Source organism: Choristoneura fumiferana, chromosome 2 (genome assembly GCF_025370935.1).
Source record: "Choristoneura fumiferana chromosome 2, NRCan_CFum_1, whole genome shotgun sequence".
Classification (NCBI taxonomy): Eukaryota; Metazoa; Arthropoda; class Insecta; order Lepidoptera; family Tortricidae; genus Choristoneura; species Choristoneura fumiferana.
Genome location: NC_133473.1, coordinates 22,356,025 through 22,377,011, shown reverse-complemented (window position 1 = coordinate 22,377,011; position 20,987 = coordinate 22,356,025). Strand labels below are relative to the sequence as shown.

The window sequence follows — 20,987 nt, the reverse complement described above, 5'->3', positions numbered from 1 at the left end:
AAGGCAATGATACTGGCACGTAAGTTGGACAACAAAGATACTTCAATCAGTTTTCCCACGCGCGTCATCCCGTACCCACTAAGATTAGCATACAAGGTGGAGCACTCACGAGTGGCGCGGCTGTGCGAGCAGGTCGGCGGGGTCGCGCTGCTTTATCTCGCTCTCGCGCACCGCCTCCGTCATCGACTTGAACGCGCTGTTGTGTATCCTGGAAATGTTAGATGCAATTTTTTTTGTGAAAAGAACGCTATTCTGTTTTCTTTTTTTGTCGCATGACACCAATTGTAAACCAAAGTAAGCAAAACTTGTGTTATGGGTACTTAGATAGATATAATTATATTTATATACTCGAGAACTTGCATTCGTACTTTTCATACTAATATCTGCCCGACCGGGGTCGAACCCGGGACCTCAAATTTCGCAGTCAGCCAGTCAGGTTCTCTAACCACTCGGCCATCCGGTCGTAAAATGATAGAACTATTAGAACATAATACTTTGGCATGGCAGTTGCCGTTATTAATGTTATTTAACTCTATTATAAGTTTCTGATATTTTATGTGACAAATATCTGTGATCAAATCATCCCAGCCTATATACGTCCCACTGTTGGGCACAGGCCTCCTCTCAGAACAAGAGGGCTTGGGCCATAGTTCTCACGCGGGCCCAGTGCGGATTGGGAACTTCACACGCACCATTGAATTGCTTCGCAGGTTTGTGCAGGTTTCCTCACGATGTTTTCCTTCACCGCATAGCTCGTGGTAAATTTCAAATGTAATTCCGCACGTGAATTTCGAAAAACTCAGAGGTGCGAGCCGGGGTTTGAACCCACGACCCTCTGCTTGAGAGGCGATAGGTCAAACCACTAGGCCACCACGGCGATCAATATGTGATACTGTCTTTGTTTATGCGTGTAGGCGTTGTATAAAATATCAGTAACTTTAAATGAGTGTAGAATAAGCCTTAAGCCTGTCTCAAAAATGTGTGATAAGCACAATAATAGATATTTCTATCATCACGAAATCTTTATTGAAAGGATTGAAAATGTTTGATTCAATATCAATTGAAATCTGACAGTGGGGACTTGGGGAGGGGAAAGTATGGCTATGGGGGGTCATGATAGTAAATTATGGATTAATATGGGCACACGTGAAGACGGGCAGTGGCGTAGCTACTGGAGGGTTAGACGGGGCAGTGCCCCGGGGCCCCCAAGCTCAGGGGGCCCCTCGGACCCTTGACTTACAAACTATAATTGACAAATGGAGTGCGTTGAATACGATTTTAATTAGTTTACTTGAGGCCCTTATTTATTTTTTGCCCCAGGGCCTTTGGTTGGGCCAATCAACTTTTTTACCGACACTAATCTGACCGTGTCATTTTTCAAACAATTGCAGATTTGTGTAAATAAACATGTTTTTTCTGTAATTTAATAGATGGTGTACATGAACACATGCCATCCTACGCAAGTCCAACCTATTAAACCGTGAAATATCTTGTTGGAAGTACGATTTTTTGGTAACGCCAGAGACAATTTTGGTAACGCAGGAGACGCCCAAAGTGTCGGTAAAATAGTTGATTGGCCCGGTTGCCTAGCTACGCCACGAAAAACGGGTATCTACATTTGCATTAAATATAAATGGCTGAATTATAATGGATTAGGAAGGCATGGAACAATGCATTTTGTCTTCAAATAACTACAATAAAAAATATGAATTGGTAATTACTCATACAAAATCTAAACTCCTTCAAATATTTTTCTTAAATCTTACATCCAATGTGGTTTTACAACATCTAAGTAAAGTACATACTATCCAACTGTAAAATTTGTATCAAACTAAACGTTTCTCTACTCAAAGTTACTTCGGAATGAACTGTTAATCAGTAACCTGCGTGTAATTTTTCCTGATTTCTATATACAGAAAGCGATTTATTTCTTGTCATTTTCTTCTTCCCTTGCATCCTTTTCCTCGGGCGACGTGCACTTATTCGACAAGTCGTCTACATTAAAAACGTTACGCGAGTCATCCGACAAGTCCGGATCAGGGTCTTTTATCGTCACTAGTTTCTTATCCTTAGACGTACTGGCTCCATCGCTGTCTCTGTCTGACGTGCCAGCTTCGGACGCGGCGTAGCTTTGAGACATGGCTCTCGCTTCTCCGCCTGCACTTGGGCTAGGTAGTATTTCTGCGTCCAATAGTTGTACTCTAGTACGTTGCGGCGGATGGTCGATCGCGGAGATCTCTTTGACGAGGCGGACGTCGTGGCCGGATTTGGCAAGGACGTCCTGCACGAACAGGCTATGTTTGGACTGCGAGAAGCTCTTGGATTGGAGGGGGTAGGCGACCCCGAGACGCATCGCCTGCCGCCGCTCCTTGAACGTGCTGCAAAGGACAACCGCCTCAACCTCAACCCAACCAGGTTGGCCTCAACTGGGATTGCTTGCTTTTGGTATCAGCGTCGCAGCAGGGACTGTTTTACAGCTAATTTTACAAGTATGACAAAACGTGAAAATACCTTACTGAATTATGCTGCCCGAATGCTAATAATCATCATCCTAGTCAATTAATGAATCTTTTCTTTTGCGCACGCTATAACTTGAGAACGTTTACCGATTGCATTCATCTTTTTTTCTTAAATTTTCTAATACTTTGTAGAAGGCCCAAGGCTAAAATTCTAAGCTTTTCTAATTTAACCTTACGCGTTAAATTACAACCGCTACGATTAGAGACGTGAATTCGGAGCGGGTTTTTTAAAACGTAAATGAAATGGTTTTTTTGTGAAATCCCTGAATTTCAATTCAATTGCTAGGTCTAACGGTTAACGCGCGCGAAGTCACGGGTTGAAGGCTAGTTTATTATAGGATAACATAATTCAATAGGATATGACATTGAGTAAGCAAACATTTTAAGTCTTAAGATCAGCAAGATCAAATGTCCCAGTTGAGGTTCTCGGTGATTTTACAAATTTAATTATTTACTATCATACCTGCCAACTCTACTTTTTACTTTTACAACGTTATCAACTATCTATGAAATTGAACATCTTAATAATTTATAGACTAACAGCCTTATTCATAAAAAATCCTTAATTGAGGTTTGATCGGTCTGTTACTTAGCAGACTGATTAAGCTTGTTAGACGGTTGTCAAGAAGTATGATTCATAAACGCTTGCTAGCAGTCTGCTTGTTGTCTATCAAGACGGATTAGACGCGTTATGTTGGCCATCTTGACAAATCAAATACAAAAATGGCCTCATCGAGAATTAAAAAAAAAAATTGACAGCAGTGACAGCAGGAAAACGCAAATTTTTACGAAGACACACGAGCTTACTTTAGTTTCTTGCGATTTTAAAAATGAATGCCACAAAAAAAGGAGTGACAATTGGACAGTGGAGGATAAAGTAAGAAAAGCAATTCATTTACCTTACCTAGCTTAAACATTCTTTACAACTCTAAATTGTTGCTCTTTTAATACTAAGTACCTATAGATGTGCTAGATAGCAGAATTATATTTTATAGATGTTAAAATATAATTTGACGCACAAGAATAACTAATATGGTAAATGACATAAATTTTCAATTTTACGGTAGACCTTTAAAAATACTGTGAAACCTAAATCCTGACCTGGTTTTTCTGCATGTGTGAGTAAATTGTCCCGAAAAGATAAAATTTGACGATACCTACAACCACAAGATCAACTTTTAAAAAAAAGCGAGATGTTTGTTTTCCCGCCATTTCCTTTCCGCATGTTTATGTTGTGCCTAAGTGCAAAAAGCCGTAATTATGTAAATCATCCTATTTTTTTTTCATATTTATTGTTAGTAAAGTAGTAGTAATAAATACCTAATTAAGAGGATTTTTAAATGCAAATCCCTGAATAAATTTTCCTAGTTTTTTTTAATCTTTGCGTAACCCTCCCTTCACTAAAAATATCTTCGGTATGGTTTTTTGCTCTTGTCAAAGTCAGCTGTTCAAACTTGTGGCGGCCATTTTGTGACTTAGCAGGGAGATAAAGGAGGGTCTACGGTCCTCTAACTTTAGCAGAGCCTTGATCGACTGATTAGCGCTAACAGACGTTTATGAATCACGTTTTTTAGCATCGGGCCTTCAAGGAGCCTTCAACGAGGGTCTAACTTTTTATGAATAAGGCTGTATATCTTCACCACATTGTAAGCAACGCGCTTAGCGGCAAGTGCTGCGAACTCAACAAACGTTCGGTTAGTTGCGGCGTTGGCCGCATTGTTTAACTGTAATCTTGCCTCTGAGCGTACCACCTTGGGTAAGGCATATTAGCCTAAGGTTTCTAAATACATACATACATACATATAATCACGCCTCTTTCCCATAGGGGTAGGCAGAGACCACTTCTTTCCACTTGCTACTGAAATACTACTTATCTTTATCTACTAACTAATCAGTACAAATTTTAAGGCGCTGTAATTAGCCAATATTTAAGTGCGCAACGCGCGATCTTTTGTAGTGAAATTAAATGAATAGAGGTGTTTTCAAATTTCGTTATCAAAATGGATCGAAGATTGCGCTCGCTGATTTTCTTCATGCCATCAAGTAGACCGAATCGGACCGTGTGACAAGCGACATTATAATAAAGCTGTGTGTCTGTAGAATTTCCAGACAGTATCAAAAATTTGTTTTTTTAAGTCTAAGTACAGCGCCTACATATGGGTGAAAGGCTAATTGATGTAAGCGACATTTTTGTGGAAAATTAGAAAAGCTCAAGCGACCGAAAAAAAATCACTGATTCAATATCTCAAAAAAGCCTTATATCAATTAGCTTTTCAGCCGTCGATATGTTGTTTGCTAACAGGAATCTCTTTGCAAGGCTGGTCCGCGAGTTGGCGGCGTCGCCGGAGATGGGCTGGCGCGTCTCCCACAGCGCCCTGCCGCGCCCTTGCCGTCGGGACATGGTCTCAATTAAGCACTTATTACATAACACCACTTTACACAGTACCGCCGAGGCAGTGCACATGCAAACGTTCGCAACTGTTCGGGTAAGATCGCATTCCTAACACATTGAGAAAGTTCGCCATTCGGATTGGTGTTTAGACAGACGAATCTACATCAATAAATCAACTATAAACTATAGACTGCAAACAAATAATAGTTATATAATCACGATTTCACTCCTAAAAGTAATTAAAAAACTAAAAACAAGTTTGCTGGGCCCAGTTTCACGAAGCTACTCCAAATCTTATTATTATTACGTCGATGATACTGCAATACCGCGTAACTAGCTTTTTCCATAAAGTATAATTTCACTGTCAGAACAGTACTAACATCTTCTAATAGCATCGTGTACTGTCCTGACAGTGAAAATTATACCTTATGGAAAAAGCTAGTTACGCAGTATTGCAGTATCACCGAAGATTAGTGTTCTGTCTCGCAAATTTAACGCTGAAATAAGCAAAATCGCCGGATGACAAAACAAAACTCACTAAAATTTCTGTCACTGTTCTGTTCAAAAAGTCGTATCTAGTTAGTAATTTCATGCTGGGATAAGAGCTTTGTTGTAAGTAGGTATTTGGTAGTTAGTGCCTTTTGCTTGTCACCCGACGAAATATACGCTTTAAGAAATTGGGCCCTGATATGCCTTTACGTTCGCAGTCGGGATTGATCATCGCGGTACGATGCATATCGGGCTGATATTTCGTGACACGAGTTTCACAATAGTTTATACGAAGTATACCTACGCAGTTTCTGTCGGTGGTTTAAAAAGTTTTGGTGGTAATGAGACATTATATACCTGAAAGGAAATATGGATAATATGATAAGGTGGGGGGTTGGAGTAGTTTACATGTTGTTTAAGTATGTGAAGAGGTAGCCATAATTTTTTCACGTACAGTTAAGGGCGCGCGCGTGTGTGTGTGTGTGTGTGTGTGTGTGTGTGTGTGTGTGTGTGTGTGTGTGTGTGTGTGTGTGTGCGTGTGTCGGTGTCGGGCGGCACTCACACAGTGACGAGCAGGTCGGGCGCGAGCGTGGCCACTGGGATGAGCACGAGCCCCAGCCAGAACACGGCCGAGCTGAACACCATGCGGTCCATGCCGCGCATCACGCTGCCGATCAGGATCAGCGGGTACACGTTGCTACAAAAAAAATGGATTTTATGCAACTGTATCATAATAAGGGGCATTGAGACACGAGTGTCATAATAAATACGCATGAGTGTCTCAATGGCTGATTATGAATAGTTGCATGCATTACTTTAATCTACACCAGGGTTTCTCAAACTTATGGCTCCACGTACCCCTGTTAAAGTTTCTAGGGGGGCCCCCTAAGAAAGTAATAAAATTGGCTGTTGGAGAAACTAAAAATAAAAATACAAAAAGACTCCAAAAACCAATTTTAATCATCTTCCTAGTCTTGCAGCCTGGTGGTTTTTGGAGTCACGTAAACCTTGTCGCGAACCCCTACCGTCGAATAGCGAACCCCTAGGGGTTCGCGTACCCCACTTTGAGTAACCCTGATCTACACCCATATCATATGCCAGGTCATTCTCAATACCTCTCATAAACACACACTCGTGTTTTAAGGACCCCTATTACGATACAGTTGCATAAAATACTATTTCTACGAGCTAAAACATAAACAATTAATAAATAATGAATACTTACAATAATTAAATGAATTTTTCGATTTTAAATGTAGCAAATTGCTGCTCACTTCCATTGCCGCCTGTTTTATTTCTGGCGGCTTCAACATTTCTGCAGTCACACATTAATTGATTCAATCCCGCTTTATAATTACTTACATCCAATATTAAACTCTTTATCATGCAATCAAGAACCATTGAGAACGGCCTGCATCGCAACCAGAACCATGTCTGCCCCACGACCTCCTGCGCCCGAAGATGGAAGCCCCGCCCCCGCTCCGGTGCGGTAATGTTCATTACTATATCGATTTCTGTATGCCGATGCCGCTTGCTCGCTGCGGGCCGGCTGTAACGCGTGATGCTACTGACCTGTAGATGAGTATGAACAGGAACCACATGGCGAGCGAGCCCCAGATGGCCACGTGCGTGACCCACGTCCACGAGTGCGTCGCCAGCCCCGCCTTCAGGCACACCGTCAGCACCACGTACTGTAAACAGCCACGAGTTTTACTAACATATACCTACTACGACTACAATACTATAAGGAGGGCATTTCCACAAAAAAGTGTACCTGGAAAGAGTCTAAAACGTCTGTTGGGTGTTTTTTTTTTAATCTTTTTGTATTTTTTATTAGATGTCGATGATGTTTTTTATTATGTCGCTAGTGTCGCTGCTTAAGTGTCTAAATAAGAAACAACACAAGCTGAGATATGAGGTGCATAGGAGAAATTCGTGTCTGTACCGTTGTCCAGCGGTGGTGTAGCGGTATAGCACACGGCACGGAATGCCGAGGACCTGGGTTCGATTCCCAGCGCTGGTCTTATTTTTCTGGTTTTTCTGTGTATCTATATTTCAGTTTGTATTTTCGATGTCTGTTGGGTGGTTTCAGACTAGCGTTTTTATGCGCGTATAAGCTCGTTTTTGGAAAAGCGTGTACGCGTTAAGCCGTACTCACATGTATGAGAGAGAGAGAGAGAGAGAGAGAGGGAGGGAGAGAGGGGAGAGAGAGGTTCCGGTTCAATCTAGCACGCGTGTCAGCGCGTATGTCAAAAACAATCGTATACGTGCAGAAAAAAGGCTAGTCTAAAAACGTCGTTATAATTGTATGTGTTGGTGCACCAGCACCAGCAGCAGCACGTACCGTGTAGACGATGTTGCCGAGCACGAGGTAGCCGCCGTCCTTGCCGCTGGGCCACAGCACGTGGTGGTCCGTCATGAGCACGGGCAGCCAGAACAGCAGCACCGAGTGCAGCAGCGAGTTCACCACCCACACCCAGAACACGCGCACGTTGAACAGCAGCCCCTGCTGCGACGGGATGTACAGCACCGGGTGCTGGGGGCAACACGCTCATTTATTAAACACGGCCAAGAGCGTGTTGGACGGAATCTTCCAAGTTTCGGTATATTTTATGCTTTGACTGCTATTTACTCTTAGGGGCTGTTTCATCATCCATTGATTAGTGTTAACCGACGGTTAAATGTGATGCTGTCTCTATTTGTTTTGTTCGAATAGACGGAAACGGCCCGTCAGTTAACACTAATCAATGGATGGTGAAACAGCCCCTTAAACTACTAATCATTCTTGTAAATTTGATTTTCCACCCAACAATTTAGGACGCTAGATTTCAATGAAAATTTACAGTTTAAAGTTGAATATTTCGCAAACAGATCACTCTCAACGCTATCAACACAATCATCTTGGCAACCCCCCAATGGTTTTAAAAGACCTATCCAACGATACCCCACACTATAGGGACCCACCACAAGCTCTGATTGTTGAAACTGAGTTCGAAACGGAGGTCACGTTTGAAAAAAAAAACGATCAGCACCCCGTCACAACCGCTTATGGATTTCTAGAAGAATGAAGAACTGTTTGCGTAAGACCTTGAAAGTTCATTAATACAATAGAGTCACTTGTTTATATCCCCTTTGGCGGCGAGTGTTTGACATTAGTATAGTACGAGGGTTAGATACGTACCCTGATCATGATCTCGGGCGAGCATAGTTTGTCGAACAGGCCGATGGCGAAGGGCGGCCACGCCGTGAAGATCACGTTGTAGAACCCGATCGACCAGCGCTCGAACAGGATCTGACCAGACCTGACAACAAGTAACCATGTTATTTAATACAACCTGTGTGTCCTACGCTTGATACTTTGCTGCATTGATATGGATCTCCGTAAAGCCTGAACCCATTGATTAATAATGTTGTTGTGTAAATGTCTCTCTTTTTTTTGCTGTTCCGTTCGAGCGGCATTTCGGTAGTGCCACCATCTACGCTTAGGTCTGCCTCTATTTCGGTATCCGTCGCTAGAGAAACATCCCGTGGCCATGATTCATTGAGCAGACATGTGCAGTCCAGTCCCATTTCACATAAAATCACTTTGTGGCAACGTCATGTCAAAGACACAATTTCTTTTTCATTCATGGGGGAGGCCAATGTATGGGGGAGGCCTATGTAAATAAATAAATATAAATATAAATAAATATCACGGGACAACTCACATCAATTGACCTAGTCCCAAAGTAAGCTTATCAAAGCTTGTGTTATGGGTACTAAGCAACGGATAAATATAATTATATAGATAGATACATACTTAAATACAAATTAAACACCCAAGACCCGAGAACAAACATTCGTATTTTTCATACAAATATCTAGCTTCGTAGTCAGGTTCTCTAACCACTAGGCCATCTGGTCGTCCAACAGTGGACGTCCTACGGCTGAGATGATGATGATGATGATGATATATTCATGACTCCTAAGCAATCTGGGACTAAATAAATGAAGGTTACAATTAATAATCGGGGAGGATTGACTACTCACCACGCAGAGTACATCGCGAACCACAGCTCAATGACGTACAGACAGATGTTCTTGTAGAAGGAGTAGAGGATCAGTTTGCTTATCCTCGAGTAGTTCCACGCGCCGTGCACCAACAGCAGCCGCAGGAGGAACCGGAACTGGCAACAAATGATACGGCAACGCATGAGAAATAAGTCGGTAATAAAAAGAATAGGTCTACCTTCTTTATTTTTTATACTAAAATTATTCGAGCTTAGAGAATAAAGGGTGTCGCAATAGTAGAATTAAAAGTCCCCAAAATGTTTGTTTTCCAATTTGACGTTTTTTTTCTGATAGCACTGTAATTCCATTAATACATTTTTCGAATTTACATCATCATCAAAGATCATCGCCACGCGTTGTGGTGTGATGGCATCATACCTGCGCGATGCTGTAGTCTGACGCGCAGACAGCCTGCAGCCCCTCGACGCCGGAGATGCCGACGCCGACTGACGCGCGCTGGATCATGGCCACGTCGTTGGCGCCGTCGCCGATCGCGAGCGTCACCGCGCCCGTCGCCGCAGACACCATCTCCACCACCTGACAACAAGCGCCGTCTTAACAAACTAGCTTCTTATAACAACCTGTGGCCTAGTGGTTTGACCTATGGCCTCTCAACCAGAGGATCGTGGGTTAAAACCCCGAACCTGAAACCCCTTCAATCCTCTCAAGCAGAGGATCGTGGGTTAAAACCCCGACCCTGAACCCGTTCAATTCTCTCCTCCCCGTAATAAGCTGAGCAAGGAGTTTGGGACGAACAGTCTGGTTTTTAGCCGGTTAGAGTCTGGGTCCTTCCTAGAATACCCAATTGCACGTCGCCACCTCCTACAAAGAACCACACAGAAAAATTAAAAACTAAAATCAAGTAAATAAAAGCAAGGACCCAGTGTCTTTGGCTCTTAGCGACTCAACCAAGTGAGTTTTGTGAAAGTCATGCGCTAAATGACATTTGGCAGTTACGAGGTTTACGGTGAAGGAAAACGTCACGACCTGCAGAAACCTGCGAAGCAATTCAATGGTGTGTATGAAGATTCCAATTCACACTGGACCCGCGGGGGAACCACGACGCAATCCTCTAACTTTCTATTCTCATCTCATGGTCCACACCCACCACCTTCCACCCGCATTGAGCTCAGCTTCCTGTATGGGTGAGACGCGGCAGCACACGACCACCTTGCAGGAGATGCAGAGGTCGAGGAAGTCCTTCTTTTCTCATCTCATTCTGGTTCACACCCACCACCTTCAAACCTTACTGACCTCGGCCTTCTGTATGGGCGAGACGCGGCAGCAGACGACCACCTTGCAGGAGATGCAGAGGTCGAGGAAGTCCTTCTTTTCTCATCTCATTCTGGTTCACACCCACCACCTTCAAACCTTACTGACCTCGGCCTTCTGTATGGGCGAGACGCGGCAGCAGACGACTACCTTGCAGGAGATGCAGAGGTCGAGGAAGTTCTTCTTTTCTCATCTCATTCTGGTTCACACCCACCACCTTCAAACCTTACTGACCTCGGCCTTCTGTATGGGCGAGACGCGGCAGCAGACGACCACCTTGCAGGAGATGCAGAGGTCGAGGAAGTCCTTCTTTTCTCATCTCATTCTGGTTCACACCCACCACCTTCAAACCTTACTGACCTCGGCCTTCTGTATGGGCGAGACGCGGCAGCAGACGACCACCTTGCAGGAGATGCAGAGGTCGAGGAAGTCCTTCTTTTCTCATCTCATTCTGGTTCACACCCACCACCTTCAAACCTTACTGACCTCGGCCTTCTGTATGGGCGAGACGCGGCAGCACACGACCACCTTGCAGGAGATGCAGAGGTCGAGGAAGTCCTTCTTGAGGTCGCATCCCATCGCGTAGGTGAGCGTCTTGCCGTCCACTATGAGCGCCACGTCGTTCTGTTTGCGCAAATTGTCGCCGAAGTCGGATAAGTGCCGGGAGATTATTTCACGCGTACCCTGGAAACAAAATGCATAGTCTTTATACTCCTTTTCCTCGTTAAGCCCCATCTATGCTTCGTTTTCATTAGCATTAGAAAAAGAGTAAACAATCTTGACAAGTCTTTTTCTTGAAAAACCTTTTTTAAACGATTGTTTGCGCGCATGTGAGCGCCCCCTGTTAAATATTTGTGCCAGATATTTTCTTACCTGTAAATTGCGTTGCCAACTCATTTTTTTATTTGCCGCCACTCTTTTGCCCCAGGACCCGCTTACCAGACACAACTGTGGCCTATACAATACTCACATCCAAGCTATCCTCATTGAGTATTACGAGCGGCATATTCGCGTGTATGAGTTGCGCGGAGTGCGCGATGTTGATGGCAGTTTCTTGTTTGTCCCCGGTCAGCACCCACACGTTGATGTTAGCTTTGAGGAGCGCCGCTATCGTCTCCGGCACGCCGTCCTAATAAACAGTGTTCAAAAAGGCATCTAAATAAAAGAATCTTGGAATCTAAACAATGGTACTGAGTGTTCGGATTGTCAATGTAACGACGCGCGTCGGGCACCCCACTGTTGTCTTTTCCTTTGAAGAAGGTTTTCCGAAAAGACCAAAACCAGTAAAATAGTTCCCTCTCGACTTACAGAGCGAATTGAACCGTATACTTTTTAGTTCCAGGGGGTACATCAACTAGAATATTAATTTCGCTTTGGACTTTTACTTCTTTAGAATCACCAAGAAAAAAAAGAAAACCGATTTTTTTCTGCGACTTCCGAATGACATTAGCAAACTAGTTCAAGTGTACCTGCAGTTTGTCTTCGATGGCGGTGGCGCCGAGCAACCGCAAGTTGTTTTCTATCAGTATCGCCGCCTCCTCGATCTTCTGCTCTCGATTCTGAATAGCTAAAGTCGCTTTGTGATACGTGTTAGACCATTCCTGAAAAAAAAATGGAGAGATTTCGAAACGCGCCACATGTAGAGTTCACAATGAGTAAAAGCACCTAAGGATGTTCCTGTTATTTTTGCAAGATATGCCTGTGATACCACCTCCGTTTAATAGAACAAAATAAACAAGGACGGCATCACAGATATCTGTCAAACATAACAGGATTTCAGCACAGCAGTCAGTCAGTAGCAAAACATACCTATTCTTAACGTGTCTCGTATATCGTATCGTGAGTATCGTGTCGTGTATTGTTGTGTGTGTATAGTGCAATATTTCTTTCCAAAGTTTTCTAAATCGGTGGTACATACATTATTCTTGTCATAAGCCTTAATTGAATAAAGACATCTTGCCTTCTTTTTCACTAGCCCTATCGCTTATTAAATGTGCTCTCACTGGTAGAAAGATGGAGAATGCCATTGCAGATGCTACGCATAGGGCGGTTTCAGACTAGCGTTTTATTTGCGTATATAAGCTCGTTTTTGGAAGGCGCGTATGCCGAAACCACCGTGTATACCTACGCACAAAAAAAAACGCAAGTCTGAAACCGCCCATAGACAATACCAGTCTCACCTGGTACACCTGTTCGGGTATATCGGCGACGGCGAACACGAGCGTGCGCAGTCCGTCGCAGGCGAAGGCCTCGAGGTGCGCCAGAGTGGCCTCAGCGTATTTGGCGTGCTCGGGCCCGCCCGCCAGCCGCGGGTAGATCACAGAGTCCGCGCCTTTGCAGTACAGCTTGATCTCGCCTGGCGATTGAAGGAATCATCATCATCATCAACATCAACTTCTCGACCCTCATTGGGCTTCACGAACTTTGTTCCTTTGCAGTACAGTTTTATCTCGCCTGACGATTTAAGGAATCATCATCATCTCGACCTATGTATTTTCTAATGCAGGGTATCAACATGCTCTCATAGACCGTAGATTAGACCGTAGTTCTCACGCGAGGCGAATGCGGATTGAAAATCTGTGCATTGCATCTATAGAACTCAAATTAATTTTCCGACTAGTTGACAGGACTAACTTAGATAACAACAAATATTCGCGGTCGCAAATTATAAAAATAGTAACAGTCTGATGTATTGGGATGCCATCAAATGAAAGCTTGGAGCTGGTGTAGGAGTACGGGACGCGTTTCGGGCTGATGAAGACCCAGGTTAGATTCCCCGCTCAAGCATAGCTTTTCTGATTTTTTAAATAATTATAAATATTATAACATTACTTACAGTATATTTAAGTAAAATAACTATAAATTTTTGCTACTCTATTCGTGTTTAAAATTCAGCACAATTATCGACAACTTTTAAAAACATCGAACACTCGCAGCCGATGTGGCCATAAACAAACCAATCTTGTAACCCTTTCAAACGTTTCAAAGCGTAACATGTAACCTGTGGGCGTCCTGACGAGCAGGCTCATCCGCTTCCGCGCGGAGGTGAACTCGATGACGTTGAGCACTTGGTAGGTGAGCGTGGTGCCGCCCGCGTCCACGGCCACCGCGCCCGGCGTGCGCGCGCTGAACACGTACCCGTACATGGCCGCGCCCAGCACCAGCGCGCGCTCGTCTGGAACAACACCCATTCATCATCATGGGTGACGGTGACAATGGGGTGGGTGGGTGAGTGGTAATGGGCGGGCCACGTCGCTCGAAGAACAGATAACCGTTGGGGGAGAAAAGTCTTCGAGTGGCGACCACGAACCGGAAGACGAAGCGTTGGCAGCCTCCCACCAGGTGGACTGCCGACATCGTGAGAGAAGTGGAGAGTTGTCGTTCATTGTGGCGTTCTAAGGGGGATGCCTTTGTTCAGCAGTGGACGTCTTCCGGCTGATTATGATGATCATGGATAATACCGACCCGATTTTTTGTGTACACCCCCATACAAACTCACCTCAAATCGGGTCGGTATTATCCGGGCCGATAAATGAATATTTCTCAAAAAGTTGTCCTGTCATATAATTAACAAGAAATTCGTTTTGTCAACAAATTATTAAGTCCTTAGTACGAGATCATAAAACATAAATTGCATAAAACAGGCGTCAAGAAAACGTCACGAAATCTTGTGAGGAATAAATATCGTAATTTTGTAACTATATCGAAACTTTCAATTGGGTCCAAAAACAAGATCCCTTTGATGCGTGCCACAAAAACCGACAGCAAACGGATCGGTGGCAGATGCATCTGCCGACCTTAAATACCTACCGCAGACGAGCAAATTACCCCGTCCACACGTCCATGGATGCATTCGCAGATAACATCTGCTGATGAATCTGTCGCCGTGTTGTGGAAGCTTTGGCCATAGGTCTCCCCGATAAACCTCCAGTTGCTTCGGTTAGAATTAGAAGCGGCGCCTGCATTCATCGTGAACCCGCGATTTCTTTGGTGGACGTCTCCGGTGCACATATCAATCCGCGGTCTCCATTCGACAACTTTTCAGCCCTAACGGCCATCTGTTTTCCGGTGTACAAAAGTCTTTTTCATATATATACAAGAGGGAGCTTGAGCATGCAGTTCACCTGATGGGAAGCAATTAACCCCGCGTATGGACACCCGCAACACGAAGCCCTTTGCCGACCCTTTGTGAGACTGATAGGCTCGTTTTATAAAGATCGAAGTTGCATTACGGGAATACTAACCTAGGAAGCTGCTACCATATTTTATTGTGCGTGGCAAAAAAAGTTATGCCCATTTCTCGATAGAATTTGATGATATTTACGTCATTCTTTTTATTTCCCACCTTCGTAGCTTGATATTTTATTTTTTTTGTAATCGAGGGTAGATTATTAGTCATCGCGCGACGCTCTTGGCGTGCGGTCGATAATTACTTGTTGCGTGGCGAGTGCGCATAACGGTAAATCGGAAACATGGTGCAGTGTAGGAAATGCAAGTTGTTTATGTCGCTCGGAAAGACGGATCATGTCAAATGCAAGGGGGCGTGTGCCGGGACGTTCCATAAACATTGCGTAAAGGACCTTCAGCGTTTTTTAAAAGACGAGGCATGTGAAGAATGCGTCCGGCGTACACCGCCGAAAAGGCTGTCTAAAATTGACGTCAATCCGGGTACAGTGACTGTGGAACAGCTGCTACAAGAAGTTAACGGCAAATTGGAGGCGGTTTATGGCAAGTTGGAGATCGTAGCATCTATCCACCAACAGTTAGAGGAAATCAAGTCGACAGTCGACTTCTATGCAGAAAAGTACCAAGAATTGGTTCAGTTCAAGGAAGAATATACCGGAAGGTTGAAAAAAATGTGGGATAAGGTCAGAGAGGTGCAGAATAAAAATATCTACTTGGAAAAATGTAACCTGGCGCTAGAAGAGCGAATTGATGCGATTGAGATGAAGGGAAAGGAAAATTATATAGAAGTCATTGGTCTTATGGAAGTTGAGGGAGAGAAACTTGAGGAGATTATTCCCAAATTGGGCGTAATTTATGGATTGCAAAAACAAGAAATTGAGTCGGCATGGAGAGTTGGAGGAAGTATAAAAAGAGATACTGAGGGTAAGCAGCAGAAAAAGATCGGCGCGCGGCCCGTGGTCGTTAAAATGATTTTGAGACCTGCTCGGGACCGGTGGCTGGCTGCCAGAAAAATGCCTATCCATAACAATGACGTATATGGGGGGGACAAAGGTGCCCCCATTTACATCAACGAGAACCTGACCAAAAAAACCCGTGACCTGCTAAAGGCGGTGAAGGATCGTCTCCGGGGTAGCTTCAAATATATATGGGTAAAGAATGGTAAAGTACTCATAAAGAACGAGAAAAAAACTCATTGTGTCAGGTCAGTGCAGGACATCGAACTGTACGTTCCGAAGGCAACATGAGGTAGGTTCCTACCTATATATTACATCATTTAAATATACCTACCTATGTATGTGTCCACATAAAAAGGCGCTGGTACAAACTTCCCTTTATCATTTCTAAAAGATACAGACATAGAATTCACTAAGTTTACAGAACCCACACAATTTAAGAACACGATATTGAACAACAAGAATGATTTTAACGTTATACACTTGAATATAAGGTCTATAAAAAAAGGATTTGATGAGTTCATAACTTTAATAAGCAGCGTACTGCAAAGTACAGCTATAATAATACTAACTGATGTGAGCATCAGAGAGGAATCAGCTGATTTATTTAGGATTCCTGGCTTTGATATGTACACAAATTTAAGAGTAAATCAAAGAGGTGGAGGCGTCATTATGTATGTAAAGGATATATATAGCTATGAATGTAATTCATTTACAGGATATAGCTACGAAATGATACACTGCAAATTAAAATCCTTAGGAAGGGTGACGCACATACTGGGTATATATAGAATACATAAGTGCCACGAAATAACCTACTTGAGTGAACTGGAAGAGGTACTCAGAAATATTTCACATCAGGATGGTATTATATATATAGGTGATATAAATAAGAAACAAGAGTATATGTTCTACTGCACGAAAGTACGAGGATGTGCTGTGTAAATATGGGCTGCAGTGCGGGATTCGGGAGTTCACACGAGAGGAGATATTGAAGGGCAGATTATCGCAAACCTGCATTGACCATATGTATGCGCGTGTTAATTGTGAGAGTGTTCGTGCGTTTTTGTTTACATGCAAAATATCAGATCATTACCTAACTGGCGCGACGTTCTCTGGACGTTCTCTGGACTGGGAGCAGTGCGTGATAAGGAACAATCGACAGTAACTGTGCTGAGCAATAAACAGGTTTATGATAAGCTAAGTCAGTATGATTGGCACAAGCTTGTGGATATTCAGTGTCCTATTGAACTATATTCTGCACTATGTGAGGTATTTCGTAATATTTATAATAGTAGTATTATAACAATAGTTAAGAGAAACGATAGGTCACAGGACTGGATGAATAGAACCCTGTCAAAAATGTTAGACAAAAAAGATGAGTTATTTAGAAGATGGAAAGGTAACCCGCGCAATAACTGCCTTAGATTGGAGTATACAAAATGGAGGAATAAAACGAATAAAATGATAATTAGTACTAAAAATAATTTTAGAAAGAAAAAAATAGAAGACTGTAAAGGGGACTTTAGGAAAATATGGGAAAATGTCAATAATTGGCTAGGAAGGAAGAAGAGTAGCCTCAATGAAACAATAACAAAATACTTAGGAAAAACATCAGAACTTCAAAATATTTGTAATAATTTTGCCGATACTTTTACTCAAGAAATTGAAAAGATAAAACATAAATGTAACATTAAATTCTTAAAAAGATCAACCTATGTACGGGAATTGAATAAGTCTATACTTTTTAGAACAGTTACTGCACTAGACGTAATTAAAGTTATAAATCAAATGAATGAAAAAAAATCACCGGGCGTAGATGGAATAAGAGTTAAGGATATTAAGGATTTTAAGGCTGAAATCAGCCCTATAATAGCTCATCTCATCAACTTATGTGTTAAAAAAGGGTGTTATCCGGATAAATTAAAAATATCTTTAATCAGGCCCACTATATAAACAATCCAGCCATTTGGAGTACACCAATTATAGACCAATAGCCATTCTATCGAGCATTAATAAACTGGTGGAGAAGGTAGTTATTGCGCAGGTGTCCAAATTTCTATCGCAGGCCGATGTAATCAACCCAGCCCAGCATGGTTTTCAATGCGGTAAAGGCACTCACACGGCACTCCATGAATTTACGGATAAAATAAATACGGAACTCGATAAAAAACAACATGTAATTGCTTTGTTTATAGATTTCAAAAAAGCCTTTGAAACTCTAGATCATGACACATTGCTTAGAGCCATGTCAGAGTGCGGAATAAGGGGGCCCGTTAATCGATGGCTAGAAGCATACTTATCAGACAGGAAAATAAAAGTCAAAGTAAACAATGTAATCAGCACCGAGAAACGGGTATCTCTTGGCGTGCCAACTGGCTCCGTATACGGGCCCGTTGGTTATATAATGCATGTAAATAGTGTCACTAATGTAGTAAAAAACTGTACAACATATATGTATGCGGACGACACGTGTCTTGTATTTTCGGGAACCGACCCAGTTCAAATCCAGCAATGTATTCGGGATGATTTTGACAATATCGTACGCTGGTCGCACGATAATGGCATTATATTGAATTTAACTAAAACTAAGTATGTGCATATTAGGTCGCCAATGAGTAAAGCTAAAGACATCCCAATCTGTATAGTAGGTCATACGTATGATTGCTTGCATCAGCAGAGTAAAAACTGTAAATGTGTACAAATAGAAAAAGTTGCGTGTATAAAGTACTTGGGTTTATCTATTGACCAAGACATGAACTGGAAATCTCACATAAAAAATGTATGCGCAAAGCTTCGAATATTGTTAACCCAATTTAATAACCTCAAGTACAGTGTAAGTAGGTCAGTTTTGTTTTGTGTGTATCACGCATTGGTGGAGCCTGTGTTCAGTTACGGCCTGAGTAGCTACGGGAGATCGTTTCCTACCCACTTAAATGAAATAAAACGATTGCAAACAAGATTCCTAAAATGCCTTGCGACCGTAAAACAGAAAAATGATTGCCATGGAGAGTATGATACATTATATAAAGTTTGCAAAATAATGCCTATTGACAAGAAAATTAAATATATTCTGGCAACGGAGTACTTTGAGAGATCAGATGTTGTGTTGAAAAGGACCCGTACCTACTCAAGTCGTCCTAAAAAGACTAAACCATATGTTATGCCGAGCGTCACCAACTATTATGGTCGCAGAACTAGTAATTACCTGATTCCTCAAATTTATAATGAACTACCGAGTGAACTCATTAGGGACATGGAAAAAACAAAAAAACATATATTTAAGTTGAAATTGAAAAAATTCTTTATAGATAATTAAAATATTATTATTTTTTAATAATAAGTCGTGGTGTAATGGCATTCTTGTAATTCAAAATGTCTGGTTTTTCTAATACTTAGTATAAAAACAAAAACAAAAAAATCTTTTTATAGTCTTAAGTCATAACATAACACTAACCATAGCAAGTCTTAATACTAACTATCCTATGTTAAGCGTTACTTGTGTTTTGTAACTTTATAAACCAAGAGCTAAAGTGCCGACAAACTGCTCTGTAGTTTGGCACAACAAATGTAAATTAAAAATGTAACTCTTAGCAGAAATAAACTTTTTCTATCTATCTATCTATCTATTGAGGACGGTCTACACCACATCTACCCACAAACTCTCCGGTCCCCCCGTGATCATCAACATATCGGGAGGTGATAAAAGGTGTCAGTTGTCACCTGGCGAAGCAGCATGGTAGTTGATCTTCCCGTCCTGCCTCTCCGGTATGACGGTGTGGCAGATGGCGAGCATGGTGAGGAACTCGCGGATGACGGCGGCGCTCGGGTGCTGCCGCTTCAGGTTCTGGTACAGCGGCGTGTCCTCGAACGACTCGTTGGGCCCTGGACGGTTGTACATGATCTGCGAAACATTACACCACGTGTAGCCCGCTGCTGCGCGTCAACTGGACTCTGTGCACGACATCAGCGCCACCTAGCGTCCGCAACTTTTTTAGCTCTGATGCTCTGACGTTTTGAAATTTCATCGCGACATTGTGTCAAAATCAAAGCTATAAATAACGTACTAATTTATAATACAAAATTACTGTGATACCGTGTTTTGGGTGGACAAAAAAAAGGTTGTGAATTCATTTTTGGTCATTAAAATTAAATAAGGTAAGTAAAGCTTATTCAAAAAGTGTGTTTTATTTTCGTTATGTCAGGGTTTGTTTACTTCATGTTTAGTTGTACTTTTACTGTAAAACGAAAAGATAAAGCTATCTTATTGGTTTCTTTGAATAATAGTAAGATGACATAATTGTTCTTATATCGCTAGTAATAAATTAAATATCGTTTTCAGATCAAAATGAGTATCATTTTGAAGACCGGTTTTGTGAGTATCACTCAATATAAAATTTCAACCACAAACCGTTTCATAAGGAAAATTGTTGCTGGACATGTCCGAGATGTATAGGAATTAAGAACAAAACAGGGACACTGTTCAATCATTCAAGCTCGCATCATAACACAAACATCTATTACTAAAATTAGGTAGTTAAAGTCTATACAAATTGCTTTGTTAATGACAGATTCATATGAGTATGACAGATGACAAGAACAATTAAGCAAGAACTATTTCTACTTTTGGCCACCATGAGCGCTGCGATAGATTTCATCATCCCCACCTAGTACTTCGCACCCTCCCAACAGGCGACGCGGGCCACAGGCTATGGCTACAGAAAAGAAGGGCCTATGCTAGCCGGCGCGGGCGCACGGAGTGCAAGGACATAATCAGTTGCAGGCGACGCGCGCAGTCAGCGCTGCCCTTACTATTTTTCAATAGCCGTCCGCCCGCTCCGCGCAAACCGCGTCAGCTAGCGTCGACCCCAAGTGGCCTCGCACCTCGAAAATTTCTTGTTTTTTGCACATTTAAAAATCCGTCATCTATCTAATGTGTAGGGCCTTGCAAAAATGATGTTGACCATGCCAAATTTAGGTCCTTTGCAGCTACTGGAACACCGGAATCGATTTAGGAAGTTTGACGTCTGACGACCAGATAGTCGAGAAATATTCCGCGAGTAGCAGTCCGTTGCCGTCGATAGTCAATCGCTTATAAATACATAGGCAGGCAATATAACGAAA

General features: G+C 42.5%; 2 protein-coding genes and 1 long non-coding RNA gene across 8 annotated transcripts in view; 1 reads left to right on the top strand and 2 right to left on the bottom strand.

Moving 5' to 3' along the window:
- Window positions 1-20,987, bottom strand: part of ATP8A (ATPase phospholipid transporting 8A1) — a 160,963-nt gene that overhangs the window by 11,243 nt on the left and 128,733 nt on the right. For all 6 annotated transcript variants that reach the window (XM_074111164.1, XM_074111160.1, XM_074111163.1 and 3 more), the window contains 13 exons: window positions 19,587-19,767; window positions 13,724-13,897; window positions 12,903-13,078; window positions 12,192-12,323; window positions 11,693-11,851; window positions 11,209-11,406; window positions 9,829-9,987; window positions 9,430-9,566; window positions 8,582-8,702; window positions 7,745-7,936; window positions 6,973-7,091; window positions 5,963-6,097; window positions 110-208 (listed from right to left, as the gene is read on the bottom strand). In XM_074111164.1, the coding sequence (XP_073967265.1) occupies window positions 110-208; window positions 5,963-6,097; window positions 6,973-7,091; window positions 7,745-7,936; window positions 8,582-8,702; window positions 9,430-9,566; window positions 9,829-9,987; window positions 11,209-11,406; window positions 11,693-11,851; window positions 12,192-12,323; window positions 12,903-13,078; window positions 13,724-13,897; window positions 19,587-19,767 (1,982 nt within the window). The remainder of the gene's footprint in view (window positions 1-109; window positions 209-5,962; window positions 6,098-6,972; window positions 7,092-7,744; window positions 7,937-8,581; window positions 8,703-9,429; window positions 9,567-9,828; window positions 9,988-11,208; window positions 11,407-11,692; window positions 11,852-12,191; window positions 12,324-12,902; window positions 13,079-13,723; window positions 13,898-19,586; window positions 19,768-20,987) is intronic.
- The window catches only part of LOC141445347 (uncharacterized), an 84,242-nt gene that overhangs the window by 36,694 nt on the left and 26,561 nt on the right, over window positions 1-20,987 (top strand). The window lies entirely within an intron of this gene.
- Window positions 1,914-5,004, bottom strand: LOC141445346 (uncharacterized). Its single transcript, XM_074111187.1, has 2 exons — window positions 4,820-5,004; window positions 1,914-2,378 (listed from the first exon to the last, which is right to left on the bottom strand). Exons 1-2 carry the CDS (start codon window positions 4,981-4,983, stop codon window positions 1,925-1,927), a joined length of 618 nt encoding a protein of 205 aa, XP_073967288.1. The 5' UTR covers window positions 4,984-5,004; the 3' UTR covers window positions 1,914-1,924.